Raw genomic sequence first — 22695 nt, 5'->3', positions numbered from 1 at the left:
TCCCTCTTGGCCCATACTGGGCATCTGACAAGGCCATAAATGGTATTTCAGCACGGAAATGCAGATGGACTACACCAACTCAAGAGGAAAGGGTATTAAAGAAGTCAAATAGCAAGAGAGACAATCAAGAGTAGAAATCATGAGGAGGCTATTGAAATTATGACCGGTATTTAGCGATCAAGAACAGACTATATCTAACAGGCACTGGGACAATGTATACCCTGTTGGTACACACAGAAATTTAAAGAGACATTCAACACCTGGCTGGCACATGGATATAAAACAGATTCAGATGAAGACTAACGGCAAAGGAAACTCAGACTCAAGGAACACAGAACATAGCAAAAACATGGCAACAAAAGTCAAGCCGGGACTAGACAGACATGAAAGGCAGAAAGGTAGGCAGTAAAAATGTGAAATTGTAAGAAAAGCTAGAGAACAGATAAAGCATATACAGCACATAGCAAATGAGTCTGAACACTGCAGATACAGTAACAAGATTCTGGATTCTTCCAGTTCTCAGGGAGGGGCTCAGAATCTAGGAAATTGGAGCACAAACTAGGAGAGCTTAGTGTAGGCAGTTGATAAATTAAAAAATGTAGTAAGACAGAACCTTTAAATATATCTCTTTAGCTCATGTCCACCAAGGGTGGGCAGAGTCCATGGGTGACTGAGCTGCAGTACAGGACAGGTGAGTGCACTTAAAGTTAAAATTCTTCCTTAAAGACCTCCAAGTTTATAATTGAATTTGTGTGAGCGGATACCAGGAAAAACATGTTCACAGAACTAAACTAAGGAATCTAAAGGCTATGGCTTTATATATTGGCAGGAAAACATGCAGAGGAACACTGGGGCCTTCTGGTAGTAATAACATGGAGCTCAAAAGCACATCAAATTGTTTGAAGATCTCTTTTACTACTCCCAGTCTCATAAAGGTAGACTAACGCAAGACTAGATTGGAACTAAATCCTGGAACAGAATCTCAGATGGGTCCGCTTTCACATATGATCAGGAAAGTATGTAATGACAGTAATGCATGGGCACAGGTTCTCGACTAGGCTCATGATACAGAAAGTCATCAGGCGGGGCTGCTGGGGTCAATTGTACATGATGTAGACACACAATATAATTGAGACGGGCTCTCTAGTTTTGGCAAAAGCTCTCTACCTAAGACATGAGGTCAATGATGTTGTGAAGCCTAGATGGAGCATCAAGGGACATTTTGCGACCCGCCCACCAGGTTTTCAGACCATTTAAATGTGGCAGTTGTTTGGCATAGAAGTCAACTTTGAAAAGAACTTCATTAATTCTTAAAGGATGTTACGTTTCTCAGACCTTGGTGATAGCCAGAAAAAAAGTTAATATTGTTATAATGGTTCAGGAGAATTGAGGTTAACTATATTCTAGCAAAGGTGTCAAAGCTGTAGTGCCACGGTTTCAGAAGGCACTGATGATAATGTCTTCATCACCACTTCTCATAGAGGGCACAGGATGGTTACAGTTCTCTCTTAATTAGTAATCACAAAATAGACCACTGAGGTTATATGTAAAAAAGGTAAGCAAACTTTAAAACCTATCTAGTCTTTCCTGTCCATTATAGGATGCAGCTTAAAGTGGAAAGATATCAATTAGTCACAGTTTAGTATGTATTTATTAATTGTTTTTGTGATCATCTATTTTAAATCGATCATTATTGAATCTAATGAACAGTTGCGTCAAAATGTAGCGTCAGGATAATGTCAACAACTTCTCTGCAAATATTCAATGAGCATTTGCAATGCAGTAGGTCTTGCATTAGCAAGAGTTAGAGCTGTTGATGCTGTAAATGATAACGACAACCTCGCTTTTGGGACCTTATAAATATTTAGTCATGAATAAACTGTGTTTGTGCATATATTAAACCTTTAGCAGAAATAAACTGTGCTTGTGCATTAGCAGAAGGTGCAATATCACTGGTCGTGGCTAGATGTCCATGTGGAGCCAACTGAGTTAGTAGTGCCTTGGGGCAACCATCACCCTTCAGCCCTTGGACAGCATAGTGCATTGCACATTTGCAGGCCGAGCAAGGCTGTCAGAATATTATTACAAACAAGACCCTTATAACATAAACCCGTTTAAGCTGTAAAAACAAAAGTTCCAGCTATGAGAGAGTTTAGATATGCATTAAGTGGTGGAAAAGGTTATGATTTTTGGGCCCCCTCTAACCTTATGGCCTGGACAGAAAGAGCACATTCTTCTGAATGTGTTGGTGGTGGTCCCATTGCCCTAGGACTGCCACTGGCTGAGTTCTGGCCAAAATTGTGTTGTAAAAGGAATGCCTGCAAAGCATTATGGGGTGAGTTTCCCCAAGTGCAGTGAATATTGTAGTATCGGCTCTCCTGCTCTGCGGGTAGAGCCGCTGTTGAGGATTCATTTCTGGGTCGATTTCATGATATATAAAGCCACAAAAATATTTTACAAAACACACGCATGACAGAACTACTTGTAATTACTGATTATGGAAAGTAAGGACCAAGTGAAGGGCAAACGTGAAAACAAACCATGCGCGAACACGAGTGCTTACTGATGAACACCAAAAGCAGGAAACAAAGAAAAATAGTCTGCCCAATCAACAGAAAGACATTCCAGACGTAATTAAACTGTATTTGGCTGGTGCTCCTCAGCCAAGTACTGGAAGGTACGTGTCAGCTGCCAAACCAGTCAGGAGCCAGCAAAACAAAAGTGACACTGCCTTCAACCTATGGTAAGCGTCAGGCAGCAGCAGGCAGGAGCAAAGTCCTATACTCCATCCTACAGATCTTGCAGACAAGCGCATGCGCGCTGTTTAGGCTTGACCTAAAAATGTCAACATAAACATAGCAGTAAATTACTTCCCTCTCTCAACAGATATGCATTATCTTCTTCTCTCATCAGTCCATAGATCATACATCCAGTGCCAGATTCAATTCAGGACTCCATACTACCAATCAATGTCAGAGTTTCTCAGTGAGCCTTGATAATGACCTTAGTTGTCACAAATCACCATTAGCACATTTATGTAGAGCAGTGAAGACATTCAAAAATCATTATTACATTTAGGAAAGTGAATATGCACATGTGCATTAAAGATAAGCCCTCATTATGGTCTGCTGAAACAAAAGAACAGGTAAGTTCTTGCTATTGTTTCTTTCTGCTTCCAACAGATGGAGACATACAGAAGCATCTGCTCTGGTCATAATTGTCTAGTGTGGTATCATTGAAGGGACAGTGGTGGATTCCTGTGGGACCTCAAGTAACTGCCTAAGATACTGCAGCCTGATTGCAACAAGGCATTGTGGCTGGCTGAGGGATCTCTAGTAAAGGTCAGCTGCAGCCATCTAGAATTGCAGCCTTCTACAAATAAACTGCCATCTTCTAGAACTGCAGCCTTCTGAAAGTAAACTGCAGCCTTCTAAAACAAGTAAGCAAGTACTTGTTTTAGATTGAATTGACCTTTAGTAACGACCCAAGGTATTTCAGCAGGCATCAGGAAAATAGCAGTTGCAGTTTTTCACAACTTCGAAGGATGTAAATGCAATATCTATATGAGTTTTTAATGTGTTTTCTGTTTGAATCTTATGTATTTGGCAGATGCACACTAAAAAAATGCTGGATTAAAAACATGGGACCTATTGGCTTTGCCAATGCTTGTTACAAATTTGGGAATCAAGGCCCATATTTATACTTTTTGACGCTAAACTGCGCTAACGCAGTTTAGCGTCAAAATGTTTTGCGCCGTCTAACGCCATTCTGAAGCGCCATGCGGGCGCCGTATTTATGGAATGGCGTTAGACGGCGCAATCAGACCGGCGCTGCCTGGTTTGCGTGGGAAAAAACCACGTAGACCAGACAGCGCCGGCGTAGGGGGAAAATGGCGCATGGGCGTCTTAAAATGGGGCAAGTCAGGTTACGTCGAAAAAATCGTCTTAACCCGACTTGCGCCATTTTTTAACGACGCCCATCCCCCATCAACATGACTCCTATCATTGTAAAGATAGGAGTCATGCCCCCTTGCCCAATGGCCATGCCCAGGGGACTTATGTCCCCTGGGCATGGTCATTGGGCATAGTGGCATGTAGGGGGGCACAAATAAGGCCCCCCTATGCCACCAAAACAAAATATAAAAAAATAAAAAATTATACTTACCTGAACTTACCTGAATGTCCCTGGGGTGGGTCCCTCCATCCTTGGGGGTCCTCCTGGGGTGGGCAAGGGTGGCAGGGGGGGTCCCTGGGGGCATGGGAGGGCACCTGTGGGCTCATTTTGAGCCCACAGGCCCCTTAACGCCTGCCCTGAGCAGGCGTTAAAAAGTGGCGCAAATGCGCCGTTTTTAGCCACGCCAACTCCCGGGCGTCTCTTTTGCCCGGGAGTATAAATACCACGTAAAGGCCTGGGAGTCATTTTTTAGACGGGAACGCCTCCCTTGCATATCATTAACGCAAGGAAGGGGTTCACGCTAAAAAATGACGCACATTCCGGGAACTTTGGCGCTATTCGCCTCTAACGCCATAGTATAAATATGGCGTTAGTTGGCGTTAGTTTTGCGTCGAAATTGCGTCAAAAAAAACGACGCAATTTCGGCGCAAACGGAGTATAAATATGGCCCCAAGTGTTTAAGTTGATAAAGCCAAAGGGTGTATGTGTGCATTGCAAAATGCCATTTGGAGATTCATGATATGCTTGCTGAAGTGTCTAGATGATGTGATTTAGCCTACATTATTATGTTTCTTTTTTGTCTGTGCAATTGAACACCAAAGTAAGGATCTAAAGAAACAGCTTAGTAAAACAAGCAAATCAATGGGCAATACTTATAATAGGACACAAATAATGCCAATGGAAACATTTAGGAGAATTTTTATTATAGCTGATCCATAGAGTTCATGGACACAAAAAAACATATCAAGTATAATACTCACAATAACAAATCTCGGAAAAACTAAACATGAGAACAACGAATAATAATAATATTAATAATAATAAAATATAAGAGATATAAATAGTATTCTTTGGTCTTTTTTATCTACTTAAATAAATAATTTCACAAATACCCTTTTGAGATGTGCAGTACCAGTGATTTTCAAGTTATTAATCTTCTTTGAGAAAGTAGTTAGAAAAGTATCAATGTTATAATGAAAATTATAACAGGCTAGTTTAATAAGTGATGTAGGTGCTGATGTCTACTAATCTTAACAAATATGGAAACATATAGTTAACATTAATTACTTTCATATGGCTTAAGGTGTTATGTATCTAAATCTCATTCCATTTTATACATCTTTACATACAAAAATATTTATTTCACAGATGATGCACATTTTCTTTAATGCCTTCTTTTTTCCCGGACTTGTCAAAATCTTAAACACTGTAGTGCTGGCTTTTAATCTCTATTGAGAGAGGTATAGGAGGGCACTGTTTCCAAGAACAGTGAATGGAGCACTGAAGATAGTTATACTTCATGTGCGAACTTGTACAATACTTTCCTTTGTAAATAAATAATTACTTGAATGTCCTACAAACAGGTGTACTAATAGCAATGTTCCCAACAGTAACTAGGAGTATGAACTTTGTATTTTATAGCACCTACTAAAGTAAATTTGGTTGATGTTAGAATTACAGAGTTCTTGGAAGTGAATCTGTCCATTCACTTAGTGGATATGGTGTGAAAGGAACGAAAAGTTCTGGAGAGAGAAAGTTACATGCATGTAAATAACCAGTAACGTTCTCTCTCATTTCTAGAACATATTTACTCTCAAAGAATCCTTTAAACAGAAGTGTTAGGGTTCTTGTTGTATCCAGGATTCTGGAAGATTTCCAGGAATGAAGAAGGAGTTCCCCAAACGTGTTAATGCCTGCTCCAGTTAACATTTAAAAAGCCAGGCTTGGGGCATTTTAAAGATTTGTACCAGTGCAAAGGGCTAAGGCCTTTGGAGTAAAAAGGCACTCGGTGGATAGAACCAATCTGGTCAAGAAATACTCCATGAAAAAATCAAATGCCCTGGGCCACTGCTTGTAATTCACAATTGGAAATATTACTTGTGCTTTTTGTGCCGGCATACAGACCAGTCGGTACTTTAATGCGTTATTAGTAAACTGACAGTTTCTTCATTCAGTCAGTGGATTGGAAAGTTACCTCAAGTCTGCCCCTTTCAGCTGCCCCGTGGAGCCCATCGTCTCAGCCCTTAGTGCCACAGCAACACAAAGAGGCGCAGCGAGAGCAAACCGAACAGGCATTACACGAGGAGCAGGAGAAGCAGGAGAGGCAGGAGGCACATGCAGACAATGACGTGCAAAGTTTCAAAATAACGACGGGGAGCATGAAGGCTAGGGCGATCCACTGGATGATGAGGACGGAGAAGGCGAACAGGTAGACGGTTCTGTTGCAGTTATCATAGTTAGGGTATATCCTGAAGGTCCAGACACTTCCTGCAGGAAGAAAACAAGGAGAGGGGAAATAAATAAGAGCCGGGATAAGCATCATTTTTGCATCTTCTTTAACCACTTTGGTCCATGAGTTGGTTTAAAACATTGGAATAATTGGGATTATAACATAACTGGCCCAAAGTAGACACCGCTGCTTCAGCTGGCATGCAGAAGTCTTTGCTTGCAGAAGGCATGAGGCGGGGTTCATATTGCTGCTCTAACGTCAGCCTTCTTAAAGTCATATGATAGAACACTTATTTACGAATAACCTTAGCCTTGAATAACTTTTCTATCTAGTCATCTATTTACCCCCGATTGTGGTTATGGTATTGGCCATTAAAGCTATTGGGTGAATGCTGCTTCATTTATACCCAACCACAGTATTTTATTGTGAATGTCGTGAAATACAAAAATGTAATTTTATGAATGCCAATATTTTTCTGTCGACCGTCTTCTGAACGGACCTTTCTGTTCATCCACCATCGCCTAACAACGATTTCTGTGCATTTACCCTTTTCTGAATGGCTCCTTCACCCACCATCTTGTGATTGGTCAGTAGCAGTATATGTACATCCAGACTAATGAGACTTAGCATTTTGTGTTTATGACATATTTTGTATAGCTTTCGGTTCATCATATTTTGGTAGAACATGCTGTATGTATTGCACCAAAAGCTAATAACACACACAAAAATTACCTGCAATCAACCAACAAAACCAGAAGATTCCCAGCAGTGACAGAAGAACATGGATGCATATGTTTGGCCTGATCCCATCAACAATTGACAAAAGTGTCATAACTATCATCACAACTCCATTGACGATGAGGTAGATAGGGATGTAGCGCTGACGTGGACATTCATCCAAGTACACAGAACCTGCAGTAAAAAAGAGCACATTTGTCATATTGCAATGGGAATTTTCAAAATTTGCCAAATCTGCTTTTTGTAAGGTGCGATGCTTGAGTCATTCTTGGATGTGCGTGTTTTGTTGGAATTCTTGGATCACTGACACCAGTTTTAACTTAATTCACTCGCTTCTTGATTCCCAAGAGGGTTTGCACGTTTGTGTACACCGATTAAATCTTGAAGCAGTAAATTTAAATGGCATAATCTAAATGAGTACTAAGCGAGCCACAGAGGCGCACCTGAGTTTAAAGGCACCAGAGCACATGGCAACTATGTAGGAAGCATTTGGTGATTGGGTTGAACCCAAATACATTCATTCATGAAACAAAACCAGCTGCTGACTCAACAGTACGTAGATGTGTATTGTGAATACAGAATTAAGCTTTCACGGGGAGGGGTGTTATGTTGTAGCAGTTGTAAGGTACACAGAAAAACCAAGATTGTAGAGGCGATGTTCTTCAGGGACGGAGTTGCCTGCGGGTGAGATGAGACCATTTTAAGCTTGTGCTTGAAACCGTAAACGTTAACCTCTGCATGTATGTTGGGAAGAGCACTTCCAAGTCGTGCCCCAAAGATCAGGAAAACAGCCTCTGACTATATCTGCTCTGTCACCTTAAATTTGTAACATCCCTACAGCTGTCCACCTGTTGCTAGGCTTCTTTTCAGTAGGTCATCAGGTCCTTCTCAACTATCTGAGCGAGCTGAGTCTGGCCTTCAAGTGAAACATTTACCTTCCCCCCTGACCTGTCACTGTCTCCTTGCCTTTTTCACTCAAGGCCAACCATAATTTGCAAGATTCCTCAAAGGTCATCCCCATATCATACTTTCACTAATCTTTATCATGTTCCCACTGTACAGAGACCTCAGTTCCTCGCGCACTCTGATATCATGCAGATGCTTCTCTTTTTGGGAGTATATTAGAACTTGGAAGCTACACATTTCAGGCTAGTGATTATAGCCAATCATCACTGGTATCCAACTCAACTTCCTCAAACTAAATGCTTCTGAGATAGAAATGCGTATAGCTGATATAAAAATTGAAACCTGGTCTGTCAACTACTGGCCACCCTCAATAGGCTCCTTGTCCTATACTGTCCATCAAAGCAAAAAAGCTTGACTTCTGGATCAACAGCGTCTGTTTCCGTAAACATTCTTGATAAAGGAAGAGTTTGCTTTTGGTCTCTCCACTTTGATATGTCTTGTTCCAGTCAGAAATTGCTAGGGCACCTCGTGAACCAGACACAGTAGGTAAGGTTGGGATATTAACACTGTAAGTTTCTCAAGTATAACAAAACGTAATTAAAAAAGTTGAGAGATTAGCTGTCCTTGCCTTCTTCGCTGGAATGATGAAAGTACCCCCTCTCTGCTCTTCAATATATACCTGTTACCATAAGCCAGTGCCACCTGATAGCATCAACTTCAATTCCACTCCTACGTAGGTGTTTTCCAACTATGGGCCAGGTTTATCATTCTTTCAAGCAATGCTGCAAGCCACTTTGCTGTGCTGCTTGAAATGGCAGGAATGTGCATAATTAATGTTATCTGGCACATTCCTGTCCTTTCCTAGCCCTGGCACACTATTGGCTGCCTAGCGCCAATGCAGACACCCTTGCATCCTGATCCAAGAGTGCCTGCGTTGTAGGCAGGATTGTTTTTGTGCAGGAAAGAACACCTTACTGCACAAAAACAACTGTACAACATATTAATACTTCTTGTGCAATCGAGTTGTCCATTCTCTCTAGCTCCCCACAGGCATAGAGCAAAGTAGCAACAGTGTTCTGCAATGTCAGTTGCACTCTGTTGAAGCATCATTAGGAGAGTGATAGGTCGGTATGCAATTAACATCCAGTGTATCCTGGGGTATGTCTGGTCTGACAACATATGGGTGTGTTCAAAATGAATGATGTGAGTGGGCCCCATATGTCTCGGGGTCTGTATGTTTCGTGGAGCAGCATAGCACATAGATCAAATTGCTTCTAGCAGTATATCGGGGACACAAGCCAGTCCTTGTATTTGGGTGATCTCCCCCAGCTGAACGCCACCAGCCTTATTGCCAATACAGGAATAGTGTAGATTGGAGATGAGCTGTTTCATGGCAGGAGTCACCAGGAGGATCTTCGATGATTGGATGCTGTTGGCTACACTAGAAAATCTGGTGAGTGGGCCCTAAGGGTGCCCCTTATTCTATAGTACAAAAAAAATGTCAAGAGGGATAGGATCTGTAAAGTAATTCAGTGACAAGATTTTTGTTTATCTACATAAAGATCCTTCTACTGGGCAATCCCTCTGAGAAAGGTGGGATAGTGCTTTTGGTTTGTGTGTGACCAGCATCTGCGGGTGATGTTGGAGAGAGAAGGAGGAGGCATATAATACTTCGAGGCCAGCTCTCTTACCCAGTTCACTCCATGTCCTGGATGTGCACATCACAAAGCATATAATCAACGAGTAGCATAGGGTGGGAGTCCCAATCAATGGTCTAGGAAGTAGAATGGCTTTACCATTAGTTTCAAATGTGACATGTAGGTGCTAGGGTGGAACCAACAGTGCTCAAAGTGCACTCCACCTTTTCTTATAGTACATTTGCCTCCTCGTTCCTCCCTGAACTTGGCCCTGTCCCATTTGACTTCTTAACTGACTAACTGATTTATGGTATTTTGTATGGGAAATCAGGGTTCCTCGTTGTTAGACTTTTTATCCTTGGCGTGGTCTCCCTTAACTTTTTGCCTCTGTTCCCCAGGTTGTTGATGTGTGCTGGACTCTAATTTTGCTGTTTTTGTTACTCTGGGTACTTTACCACTGCTAACCAGTGCTAAAGTGCAAGTGCTCCTGTTTAAAATGTGTACGTAATTGGCTCTCCATGATTGGCATATTTGTTTTACTGTTAAGTCCCTAGTAAAGTGCACTAGAGGTGCCCAGGGCCTGTAAATCAAATGTTACTAGTGGGCCTGCAGCACTGGTTGTGCCACCCCATAAGTAACCCTGTAATCATGTCTCAGACCTGCCACTGCAGTGTCTGTGTGTGTACTTTTACACTATAAATTCGACTTGGCAAGTGTATCCACTTGCCAGGCCTAAACCTTCCCTTTTCTTACATGTAAGGCACCCCTAAGGTAGGCCCTAGGTAGCCCCAAGGGCAGGGTGCAGTGTATGGATAGGGTAGGACATATAGTAATGTGGTTTATATGTCCTGACAGTGAAATACTGCCAACTTCGTTTTTCACTGTTGCAAGGCCTGTCTCTCTCATAGTATAACATGGGGGCTACCTTTAAATATGATTAAAGTGTAGATTCCCCTAGAGAGTAGATGGACATGTGGAGTTTGGGGTCCCTGAACTCACAATTTAAAAATACATCTTTCAGTAAAGTTGATTTTAAGATTGTGCGTTTGAAAATGCCACTTTTAGAAAGTGAGCATTTTCTTGCTTAAACCATTCTGTGACTCTGCCTTGTTTGTGGATTCCCTGTCTGGGTCAGTTTGACAGTTGGGTTGTTTTTCACCTCGCACTAGACAGTGACACAAAGGGAGCTGGGGTGTAACCTGCATTTCCTGATTAGCCATCTCTGCTAGGAGGGAGGGGTGGAGTGGTCACTCTCATCTGAAAGGACTGTGCCTGCCTCTGACAATGCAGGCTCCAACCCCCTGGTGTGTGTCTGAAGCCTTGCCTGGGCAAGGCAGGATTTCACAAGTAGGTGTGAGTCCCCTTTGAAGAAAGGTGACTTCAAAGACTAAAATGGGTATAAGAAGGGCACCCAAATCTACAGACTTTAGAAACACTTCTGGAATCAAGAGGAACCTCTGCCTGGAGAAGAGCTGATAGCTGAGGAAGGAGTGCTGCCCTGCCTGTGACTGTGCTTTGTGGAGCTTTCCTGCAGTGCTGCTTCTGCCAGACTAAGAGGGCAAAGACTGGACTTTGTGTGCCTTCCATCTTGTGAAGAAATCTCCAAGGGCTTGAGTTAGAGCTTGCCTCCTGTTGTTTGAAGTCTCAGGAACAGCAAAGACTTCTCTCTGCCAGCACCTGGAGTCTCTGGAGAGACCCCTGCTCCGACAAGTGGTGCCCTATCCAGTCCCTGGGCCCTTGAAAGGAAAGCTGGTGGAAATCCAAGGAAATCGACTTCGGATGACTCCGGACCGACGCCGCTGCTGAATCCGGTAACGCCGCCTGCACCCGACGCCGTGACCTTTGCTGGAACGCAACGCTCTTCGCAGGCCCGATGCCGCTGCAGCCCCGCTGAAGTCCGCGACTCCGTAGAAGTCGCTGCACCACATCGTGACCGATGCCGCTCGAAGTGCGTGGATTCAACGTTTCGCCAGACGCCGCGATCCCCGACTTCGCACATCGGCTTGTTTTCACTCTTCACCAAAGGTACTGTACTTGGGGGTCTACACGACTACGTGTCCGGCGCCGCTGGTGTCGGCTTGTTGGGAACGACTCTGTCACGACGCCGTGTTAACACCTCATCGAAGCATTTTTTGTTTCTAAACGCTCTTTTTGAGTTTATTCTCTAAAAATTCATAACTTGACTTGTGTATGTCGGATTTTTGTCGTTTTAGGCTTGTTTTGTTTAGATAAATATTTCCTATTTTTCTAAACTGGTGTTGTGTCATTTTGTAGTGTCTTCATTAAGTTACTGTGTGTGTTGGTACAAATACTTTACACCTAGCACTCTGAGGGTAAGCCTACTGCTCTGCCAAGCTACCAAGGGGGTAAGCAGGGGTTAGCTGAGGGTGATTCTCTTTTACCCTGACTAGAGTGAGGGTCCTTGCTTGAACAGGGCGTAACTGACTGTCAACCAAAGACCCCATTTCTAACACTCCTGATAACTTGACTAGACTAAAGCTTGTAGATATTTGGAAATCCCACTGCTTCTTCAGCAAAATGGGTAGGATCTTATGTGGTCTGTTTATTTCAACTACCTTATCATATCTAACCAGCCCACTTCTGTTTCTTTTCTCTAGTCGTTCATTAAAAATCCTAAAGTGGTTTATGATGTCACTATAGACTAAGAGATAGATTGTAATTCCACTAAAAGTAGAGTTGTGTTGTGATATTACTAGCATGAGGTACATTGTGATGTCCATTGAGAGAGGTAGGTGCATTACATATAATTTATATTACTAATAGGTCCATTTAAAAATCCTATGCCGGTTTATGAGTTCACTAAAAGTTGAGAGGTGGATTATATTGTTAATGAAAGCAGAGGTAAGGTGTGATGTTACTAGAAAGAGCTCCATTCTGATGTCAATGAAACTAGAGAAGTGTATTATGTTACTAATGGTTGTTTTTACAACGATGTCAATCACGGCTGTGAGCTGGATTATAATTTAACTGAAAGCAGGGGTGGATTGTGAAGGCATAGAAAGAGGTGCATTAAAGGCAGATCCGTCTTCTAGGGTGGGCGATGTGGGTTGAGGCCCGGAGGCCTATCTTCAGGACGGAGTAGGAAGCTGTCTCCGTTAAGAAAATGGAGACAGCAGCGTCTCAGTCACCTGGCTTCAGTGATTCACATTAAATTGGTTTCACCCTGTTTTTTAACATGCGGCATGCGCTGTTTTTAACACCCGGAACCGCGAAACATCCTGAACAACTAGGTCTAAACCACTACATGCCTGAACCACTACTGCTAAACAACTAAATAGTCTCTACAACTAAGTACTGAACAACTACTGTCTAAACAACAATTGTGCCTGAATAACAATTGCCTGAACAACTAATTTTAAGGTAAGGTTTTCCTTTTGGTTTTTATGGTTTATTAGTTGTTTAGAATATATATATATATTAGCTGTTCAGGCAATTGTTATTCAGGCACAAAAGTTGTTTAGACAGTAGTTGTTCAGTACTTAGTTGTAAAGACTTTTTAGTTGTTTAGAAGTAGTGGTTTAGGCTATAGTTGTTTAGGACCTAGTTGTTCTGTCACATATTCCCCGGAACCTGCTTTCTTGCCCTCCCAATTTTTCTCTCACCTCCAGCTGCCATACACTTTTAACACCCCTCCAGCAAACAGCTGGGCTGGCGTGTGGAGCTAATCTGTGAGTGATTCACGTGAGTTGGTTAAGGTGCAGAGATGAATATGTTCAGAGGCCAAGCACAACTCTGGTGGAATCAGTCGGGATCTTATCTGCAAACACCAAAGGGGCTCTCTGCTGCCTCATTTTATTCCAGCAGCAGGGAGGGTGCCACACCTTTTCCGCACAGGCTACTACTCTGTAAAAGGCTGCCTCTGATTACAGTTATTTCATGATACTAATAGATGTACAAATGTGGTTTTTGGTGATTCTCAAGTATAGAAGTGGACTAAAATACTAAATGTGCGGTGATTATTTAGAATCGGCAATTATACCATAGGTGCACAGCGAGGGGGGCTTTGTGTTATAGAGAGAGTGAAGTTTGGTACCTTCGCTGGTGGAGGGAGCAGTGATAACTTTGTTTATGTATAAATGAAATGCGACTTCAAAGCTCACATGTAAAAAAAAAAAAAGATGTAATCTATGGGAATGTGAGACGGTTGCCACACCTATTCATTAAAGTGAACAAATTAGGCGATAGAAAATACCACCCAGTAATCAAAATTGTACGTGTATGAGTTATGGCCTCAATCCTGTTCTTCCTGTTTTGTACGCTACTTTTAATTTATGCTTCAACTGATACTGTAAACATGAATGTAATTTGCAATAGAGCATCCTCCTGTAACTTTCTTCAGGTGAGTCTATTTGGGTCAAATAGCGTCATGCATACTGTGCACTCATATGCCCTATCAATTCCAATGTATGATAAATGGGCTGCAAGCAAGCCATCCAATGCTCAATCTTCAGTTGTTTCTATTTCGAATGTGAGCATTCTTCCTGTTTTAAGAATAATAGTATCTCAAACTTTTTGTTTTTTTCTTCCATTCAGCAAGATGGAATCCCAAGAGTTTTATGGGTAGATTTTCTATTAAGTTTCAATTTGCTGTGATCAAGGATTATTGTCTTCCAGAGAACCTGGAGGCATTTTGGACTTGTTGACACAATACATTTGTTTGGAATTTGATCATCTGTCTGTTAAATGCAATTCTGATATGTTAATTTATGCTGTACTTGCTTCATAGGACTCTTTATTGAATACATTACTGCTGTAAATGTATTTATGACAAAGGGACAGAGTTAAAGGAGAATGATAACGTGACCTCCGGCACAGAATGCCAATAGTCCTATGGTCCATCCTCTGCTTTATTCTGCCTTCTTTCAAGGGCAAGGAGTGTCTTTAGACATGAGTGAAAATGGTGCCAGGTTGGCAACCTTTTGAGTACTGCAATGTAAACCACGGTGATCCTCCCTGGAAACCCTGAAATTGTCATACAGACGCTGTGAGAAATCATGTCTGGGACACGTATAATGAAGGTAATCGCTGCAACATTTCCATGCCCCACACGTGTTGGTGCAAATTTTCGCATGCCACACGACCATTGCGAAATTGCCATCACAGAAAATAACAACTCTTTGATGCCAATGTTAAATAGAAAGGACAGTGTTAAATAATACCACCATTAACTAGTGTGGAACCTTCTTCACAAATGTGGCAGGGCTACTATTTCCCCTGAAAGTATGTTAAACACCTCTTAAATGTTTGTGACCCAACTTACTCTAAATGCAATAATTTAGATGCAATTTTCAGCTGTGACTCCTGTGGTTCAGACCTCCTAGGCAATTTGTTTATGAAGGATTGACCAGCCTATCTGACCTGTCTACCTCCATCGATGCATCAATTAAAGCCCTTTTAGGGGAGGTTGTTTGGCCACGCTATTATGTACACACTGATAAATAGGCAATCTGCTGTCTGATGAAGAACTATACTAATCTCTTCATAATAGCTAAAAACGTCACTTCTGTGCCAGAATCTTACCCGCCCCAGCCAAGAAAATGATTTTTTCAATAACATTGATAGGCTGATCTCTCTGTTGTCTACTAAATGCCCTTTTTCTCTGTCTCTCGAACGTCTTGAATTTCTATGGCTGAATTATTTGGGTCCTAGTTACAAACTGGCTGCACATGCGTAGCAAATTCCGCACCCACTGTTTATTAGCAGATACGTGTTGGCTTAGACTCTGCATTGGAAGTTAGTTGTTGTCTTGTCTTTTCGTTATCACCTCCGGTTGAACTTGGAAGAGGGTGGTATTGAGATCTTATTGTGTTTGTGTGGAGGCTTTTACAGCTTTTACACTATCTACTATCTCTTCCTCCTGTTGCATCATTCTGAAATTGGAATTAACAGTACTGTATTATTGTGATGTTTTGGTTGATAGACATCCAGCATTGTCTCTTCCCCCTTTGAATTATTTTCCTAATCTGCTAGCTTGGACGTTTTTCAGTGCTCTACTATCTTCTTTTTGAGCCTGAATTTTAATAGCGCAACACAACACTAGAAAGTGGACTTGGTTCTGTCCCCTTCAGTCATTGGCTTTTGTTGCCCAGTCTCTTTCACCCATTGGCTTGAATTTGTTCATGACGTTTTGGCTTTGTTAAGTGAGGTATTTACATCTCTCCTACTAGTATTAGCTGTTTGGTTGTATCCTCCTGCCTCCACTCAAGTGCTTGCATAAAACACCATGAATGACTACTTTACAACTACAGCTCATCCTGTCCATTCCCGCTGGCTTCCTCCCATGTGTCTCGCTCTGATGTGCTAACAAAACATGCATTAGCAGATAAATTCCAGACCTGTTACATTTGCCAGTGCTTTGTTTCTTTGTATCTTCAACTTAAGAACATTGTAAGGCTGCTTGGGGTCTGCAGACTCAAGTATTACACGGCAGCCAAGCAGGAAATCCTGCTCACAAATAAAGAATCTCCCTTCAGCAGAACAGTTTCTGGGCCGAGTAGTTGTGTTGTATGCTCTAATTTTTACTTTTAGAAGAATCTAACTTAGAACCATCGCACCTCTGCTATGCCTTTACCATCTTAAGCACAGTAGGCGCATCTTGTCACTTTGATCTGTACTTCATTGTGCAATGGCAGAAAATCCTTTAATTTCTGCACCTATAGATTTAGTGGTAGTATTTACCAGGGCCTTCTTAACATTAGAGGAAGAGTCAGCAGCGAGGGCAGTGAGTGGCTATCAGACTGATCTAAAGTTAAAACAGACACTAACCACAATAATGCAGATTTAAACTAGGCTTGTTGGTTGCACAATCACAAGCTGGTTACATTTACTAATTGTTTGTGTTCAAATATTTTTGTGTGTTACAACTGAAAACCACCCCTCTTCGACTTCTCTGCTATGGGCCCACCTTCCAGGCACATGAAGCTAAGTTCTGGAATAAAATCTCACGGAAAATGCATCCTATTGCCCCTTGAAAACTGTATTGGAAAAACAATAATTAAGAGGCTCCGCACTGAAGGAGCCAATCCTCTTATTATGTAAGGGAGGAGATGTGACCTAGGAGTTAGTGCTGCCACCTTTTGGAACCTGGGGAGGGCCTCAGCGCTTGACTCAACATTGTATGGCTCTGGGCAAATCACTTACTCTCCCTGCCCCTAAAAATGTGAAATGTAATGCGTGTGAGACTGTTTGTGGAATTCCCACTTCAAGTATACACGATCTTGAAATCGTCTCTCAAACCCCCACGTAATGTATAGCGCTTTGTTGCCTCATAGCTAGGATAGTGCTATCTAACTACCAACACATACATATATAGCGCCAAAACAGCTGCACAACTGCAAATGTGATTTATAAGCGAACGGTAACGTAACTGAAAGCATGTATTAACACATGAATGACCCCAACAAAGAATTGGGACATAAAAAAGTAGCATACTGAAATCATCACCTTGAGATATAATAGACGAACTTTGAAATATACATCTGCATCTCCCACAGTGCTATTTGAAAATGGGAGGACTGGCTCATAAAAGCAAAGTATACATCTGAGAGACATTGCTGCCGTTGTACTGTAGCTCAGGCTCAGGTTTCTCAATAAGAGGGAGGGGCCATGATAGAAAGAACAAATACAGAGAAAGAGGTTAACAAGGTAAAGGAGAAGGAGCATGTGAGTGAGTGCTTGACAAAGGAATGGTAGGGTGTAGAGGCAGATGAATAGAATTGAGGCATAAAGACAAGACTGAGAATAAACTTTTACGAAAACGATGAGGATGGGAAAGAAGTAATATGCATAATTAAAGGGAGGAAGAGATGGTGCTTAAAAGAAAGGGAGATAGGAAGAGCTTGAGGAAGACCGGATGAGGGAAGCAAGAATTATTTTTCTTACCTATGACGATCTCAGCAATGCTCAGTCCTATCCAGACCATGGAAATAAGAAATAGAATCCACCCTGAAAGAGACAAAAAACATCGACAAAGGTTACAAAGGAATAATAATAGAAGTTAATGGTAGGTGAAGAGCCGGCCAATCCTGGCAGAGAACTCACATCCCTTGCATTAGTTAGTCTCAGTACAGGTAGGAAGTTAGAGGTTTCACCATTTACTGGCCTTCTAGTGACTTGTGCCTCCTGTAACCCATCCATGCTCTTAGTGGGGAAAGCCTCTCCACACTGTCTTTCCATCACAAGCTCATTCTGTAAACCACCCCGTAGAATGGAATGGTCTTGGGGTTTACAATTTCTGTCATTCCATGCAAATATTCTCCAAGGACAGAAGAAGTCTCAGCAAAATTTTAATTCTCCTGGCCAAATTCACAAAAATTCAGAATTTTTGCATTCTGTGAATTTCAAGAAATTACTCAAAATGTCTCAGTTCTCTGTTTTGTGTAACTTTTTTTTAACAGAATGTGCACCTCCCGTAATTATGTCTCACAAGATCCCACCAGGAGGCTTGTTCACGCTGTTATCTTACCAAGACATATTCTGCTTGAATTAGCCTTCTGGTGGCCTTGTGAGATTTTTTTTAAAGGTACGTGCTTCTGTAAAACAAAAAAATGTTACAGCATACCAGCAAATCACATTTTGCTACAAAAGTGTAATTTAGGAAATGTTTTATGGAGTTTTTGGGAAGTTTCACAAGCAACAAATATGCAAATTAATTTACCCTACAAAAGCCCAATCACCTCAAAAGGCAGGCTAAGGTTTCAATGCACATTGTGACTGAATTCTCAACGTATCCAAGTACATCATCATTTCGGACTAAGGTTAAAAGTCAAGGATGGAACACCAAGGTAGACTTCCTACTGCTTCCCAGTGGAGAGCTAGACTTTTAGTCGTGAGCTGAAATGGCAGGCACTGAACTGGAAGCCAGCTGGTCTTCCCAAGATATGAGATGATCTGAATATGGGATTACCATTTTCCCACGAGAACAATTCTTCACCAACTGCCACCACTAAATCCCCTCAGGTATCTTAATATCAGGCAAGGAAATGATAGGAATGTTCGTAAGATACTTACTGCAGCACTTTGTTGCACAGGAACAGATACGGCTGACAGGCGTCTCCTAAATACAATAGAAACATATTAAATACTGGATCCATCTTCGGTTAAGTAAGACATCATATACAAAATAACCCCATTTAACACTCCTTTGTACATCGACACACTGGATATTTTGCCACCCGATGTATAAGCATTTTTGACATAATAATTGCAACGTAATGCTCAAAAAAACCTTGCAGATGGTTGGGAACCTACTATAAATTCAATGTAACTCTTCTATAGCCCTCATGAGCAGGTTCAGGAGCGGTTTGGGTTTGTTTTAGATATTTATTCTCCCTTTTCTAGGTCGACCCTACTTGGCTTCTTTCCATAACCCTCAGTCAGCCCACACTGCCCACTATACCAGTAATGAACAAGACACGTGACTTGCTCATGGCTATGTTATTCAGTATCCATCCTCCAATGGTTCTGTAGAGAACGAAGGAGATATTATGCTATTGAACGACGTATGTATAACAAATTAGTCCAAAATCAATCTTTAGGCCTTTTCCCATTAAGCCACTTGGGAGGAGAAAACAACACTCCTGGATCTTCATTTACCCTGCACAGAAGCTACCAGACATATCACCTTTTGAGACTCTCTAATTTTTTCCAAGCTTTTTTTACATACCCCCCCCCCCTTTTTTGCAATAGCAGAGGTGAGTAAGAAGGTCGCATACCTGGCAGTCCTGCACTCTGTCTTGGGCCATGGTTCACTTTCTTTCAAACACTTTCTGCACTCCAATCACTGTCAGCTTCTGTAACTCTCTCTCTCTGTTCCCGAAGAATTCGCCAACTTCGGCACAGTATGAAGAAGCTCCCTGGAGTGGATTTCAAATTAATTAGCCAGACACATCATACAGCATAATCACTCATTAATTAGCATAGACGCCCACTGACTGTGGTGATAACTCTCAGTCATCTACATACACCAGGACAAATTAACAGGAGACAAAGCAATGAACTCTGAGGCAGTGGCTTGGACATTGTGTTCATTCAGTCTAGAATTTACTGTCCAGGGATTCAGTGCATTCGGGTATTTGTTTTGTGAAAAAATAAAACAATTTCAAGAGAATATTAGGGCAGTGATTGGAATGTCCAGCACCAAACAACATGGCTCCTAAAATTGCAGACATTAGATGGGTGTTGCTTTTCTAGAAAGAGTGGATCAGAACTGCCCTATGACCACCTCTCCTTGACTCGCAGTAGGTGTAAACGTAAATGGAAGACAGGGTTAAGTGCCTGATGGTGCATCATTAAGGAATGTAGTGTGACTCACTGTGTAAGAACTTACCATAAGGACATCAATGACACCTTCACTGGAATTCGGTCAGCGTAATAACCACAAAAACTGCGAATCATCAGTCTAAGCTCCAGCTTATGAGCATTCGTGGTGGTTTATTAAACAATCGGTTTCAATTAAACAAAATTGCTCTTACGATTATAGCTGTGAGAGGCTCCATTTGTAAGATTGGCCACTCAAGGCCACTCGATGTTATCAAGGTCACCATTTTCCTACCCAGTGCATTTGTTTAACAACGCAATCCACTATGGCAGTTGCAGTCCATGTTCACCTCAGACGAACCCACTGAATGAATGTTCATGACACGGTGGAATAAATTCTCCCGAAAGTCATGGACCATTGGTAACCTTAAAATGTTTGCCCACTGCTGCAGCAAAACGTTTCCCTAAGGGCTCATAGGGGAGGAAGCACCTGATTACCTTTTATCTTGGAGAAAGGAATAGGTTTATTGCTTTTCATGACTTGCAAGAAAGCCTAAAGTTATCTGGAAAGGTCTACCAGATCTTGCTGCCATCCAGTTCAAATTTAAAACATGTCATGGAAATGCTTTCGGTAACTGCTTGAACCATTGGGTACACTTCTCTGTTGATCTGTTGCAGTACAGAAAAGGACCAACCTCAGGCAAATCACCCCAACTCCCAAAACAGACAGTCTCTTCTGTCACATGACGTCCACATAAAAGAACAAGCACAAGACAAAAATAACTTGCAGTCACGTTTTGGTTTTATTGGTGAATTGTAGTTGTGAACTGTAACTACAGTAGGCAAGGGGCTGCATGTCTGAACGTGTACACTAAAGTTACGGAGACTAAATAGAAAACAAAAATGTTTATATAAATGCTTGTACCACCCAGTTAGTTATTAGACTGAGCTTAATAAATAATTGGAATATTCTGTCTGGCACCTCAAAGGCGCTAGGGCCTCCTGTTTCTCTGTTTGTTCATTGGAATAGGAGTAGATGGCATTAAGTTAATTGTGTGCTGGCAACTGAATAGTACTTCAGCTGAGCTCTAACCACATCCTTGAATAAGCCTTGACTGTTTGGCCTTTCTGACCCTGGAGAGGCAAGTGAGTGTTCAACTGAAATAGCCTGATAATGTCATTGAAGAGCAATGATGCTTACTCAAAGGTGAAAAGGCGTCTGCTACTCCCCAATGATATATCTGGCTTTCTCTGGCATCCCTCTCAAGATTTCTAAATCTATCAGGCCTTGATTCCTAACTTAGGCACATCCCATCCCACAAATATTACCTCTCCTATTCCCTTCTTCTCTATCCTGCTTTTTACCTTATTTTCCATTTATAAATGTTCCGTTCCCACACCCAATCCTATGTGCCTTCTTTTTAAAATAAACAGTATTATTGTTTCTATTTAAAGCATAACGTTTGTATAAATGTTACTCTTACTAGCCGACACTATGGAGTGGACAAGATTGACTGGACATGGAATTTGATATGCCGCCTTCTTCCTCCAGGACAGAGTATACCCCTTGGTGGGTATGGTGGAGGTTGCTTGCAGTAATAAGTACATTTCAAATATTTACAGTTATTCCATGCATCTGTTGTTACACATGCAGCATTCTGATACCCCATTCTAAAAATAAATGTATCAATAAATGTTATAAATTAAAACAGCAATCGAATGATTCCTTTGGTTAACTAAAACCAAAAAAGACAATAAAATTTTGATAGGTCGGTACTCTCGAAGCACAATAGACTCAGAAGGACTTACCTTTCAAAGGTCAATTAGAAGGTAAGAAGGGGAATATGGCGCCCCGTTGATGTCCTGGCACTTAGCAGTGCCTGGGGTTCATAAGAAGTTTTTATAGCAAGGCCGTCCAGGTAGAAAATAATGAGTGCCATCCCCGCCCACTAAGCTAATTAGAATCTCTCACCTGATGTAGACACTTGTGCCAAGCGTTTAGAGATGACAGAGGAAACACTCATGACCCTGCTATGAAAAGCCAACATAGTGCATTCCAAGGATGACGTGAATGCAACATGTCATCTTGAAAGAATCACTCCTGCTTGAAGGCGGTGCCACTGACCAAAATATGCAAGGCAAATGCATGTGCACGCTTTTCTTGATGCATTGCAACATTATAAAATAATGACTGGTTGACTATATATTGCTTTATTGTCTCAAAGAGCTGTAAAAACAGGTGTTTCTTTAAAGCCAAAAACACCAACATACTTCTTAGAACATAGAGATAATACTAGCGTAGACATGCAGCATCTCAGCCTGGCTAGCGAGGTTGGTTACTAAACAACCTGCATAGGCTAGTCCATAAACGCCGACCCAATTCAACCACATCCACTGGGAAACCCAATTGATCTGGCTTCATTTTTTTGTCCTGACAAAAATATTAAAGAAAAGCCAACTGCATTTAAAAAAAAAAAAATATGGCTTTCTTTGTACAGTGCTTCTGTGAATTAAAGGTTTTAATGCGTGATGATAAGCTCCTTAGAAGGGCTTAAGATAGAGTAATCTACACTATTCCAGTTGTTTGGCTTCCTTCAACTGACCAGTGCACTAGATACATACAAGCCGACATTGATTGGGCTGATAGAGTTCAACCTTACTTGAGGCCAAGCTAATGCTGGCAACTTAGAATAAGGGTGGCATATCAAAACAATATCGCTCACTGGTGTAAAG

The 22695-nt window shown here is 41.6% G+C and overlaps 1 protein-coding gene across 1 annotated transcript; it reads right to left on the bottom strand.

Annotated features, from left to right (window-relative positions):
• Positions 1-5004: 5004 nt before the first annotated feature.
• LOC138258707 (transmembrane protein 272-like) lies at positions 5005-21845 on the bottom strand. The gene is made up of 6 exons (XM_069205998.1): positions 21772-21845; positions 19419-19559; positions 18715-18760; positions 17587-17649; positions 7136-7315; positions 5005-6441 (listed from the first exon to the last, which is right to left on the bottom strand). The coding sequence occupies exons 2-6, from the start codon at positions 19446-19448 to the stop codon at positions 6191-6193; spliced, it is 570 nt and encodes a 189-aa protein (XP_069062099.1). The 5' UTR covers positions 19449-19559; positions 21772-21845; the 3' UTR covers positions 5005-6190.
• Between the last annotated feature and the right edge of the window lie 850 nt (positions 21846-22695).

This window comes from Pleurodeles waltl, chromosome 9 (genome assembly GCF_031143425.1).
Source record: "Pleurodeles waltl isolate 20211129_DDA chromosome 9, aPleWal1.hap1.20221129, whole genome shotgun sequence".
In the NCBI taxonomy this organism is placed as follows: domain Eukaryota; kingdom Metazoa; phylum Chordata; class Amphibia; order Caudata; family Salamandridae; genus Pleurodeles; species Pleurodeles waltl.
Note: the sequence above shows the minus strand (reverse complement) of the source record. Positions and strands in the feature narration are given on the sequence as shown.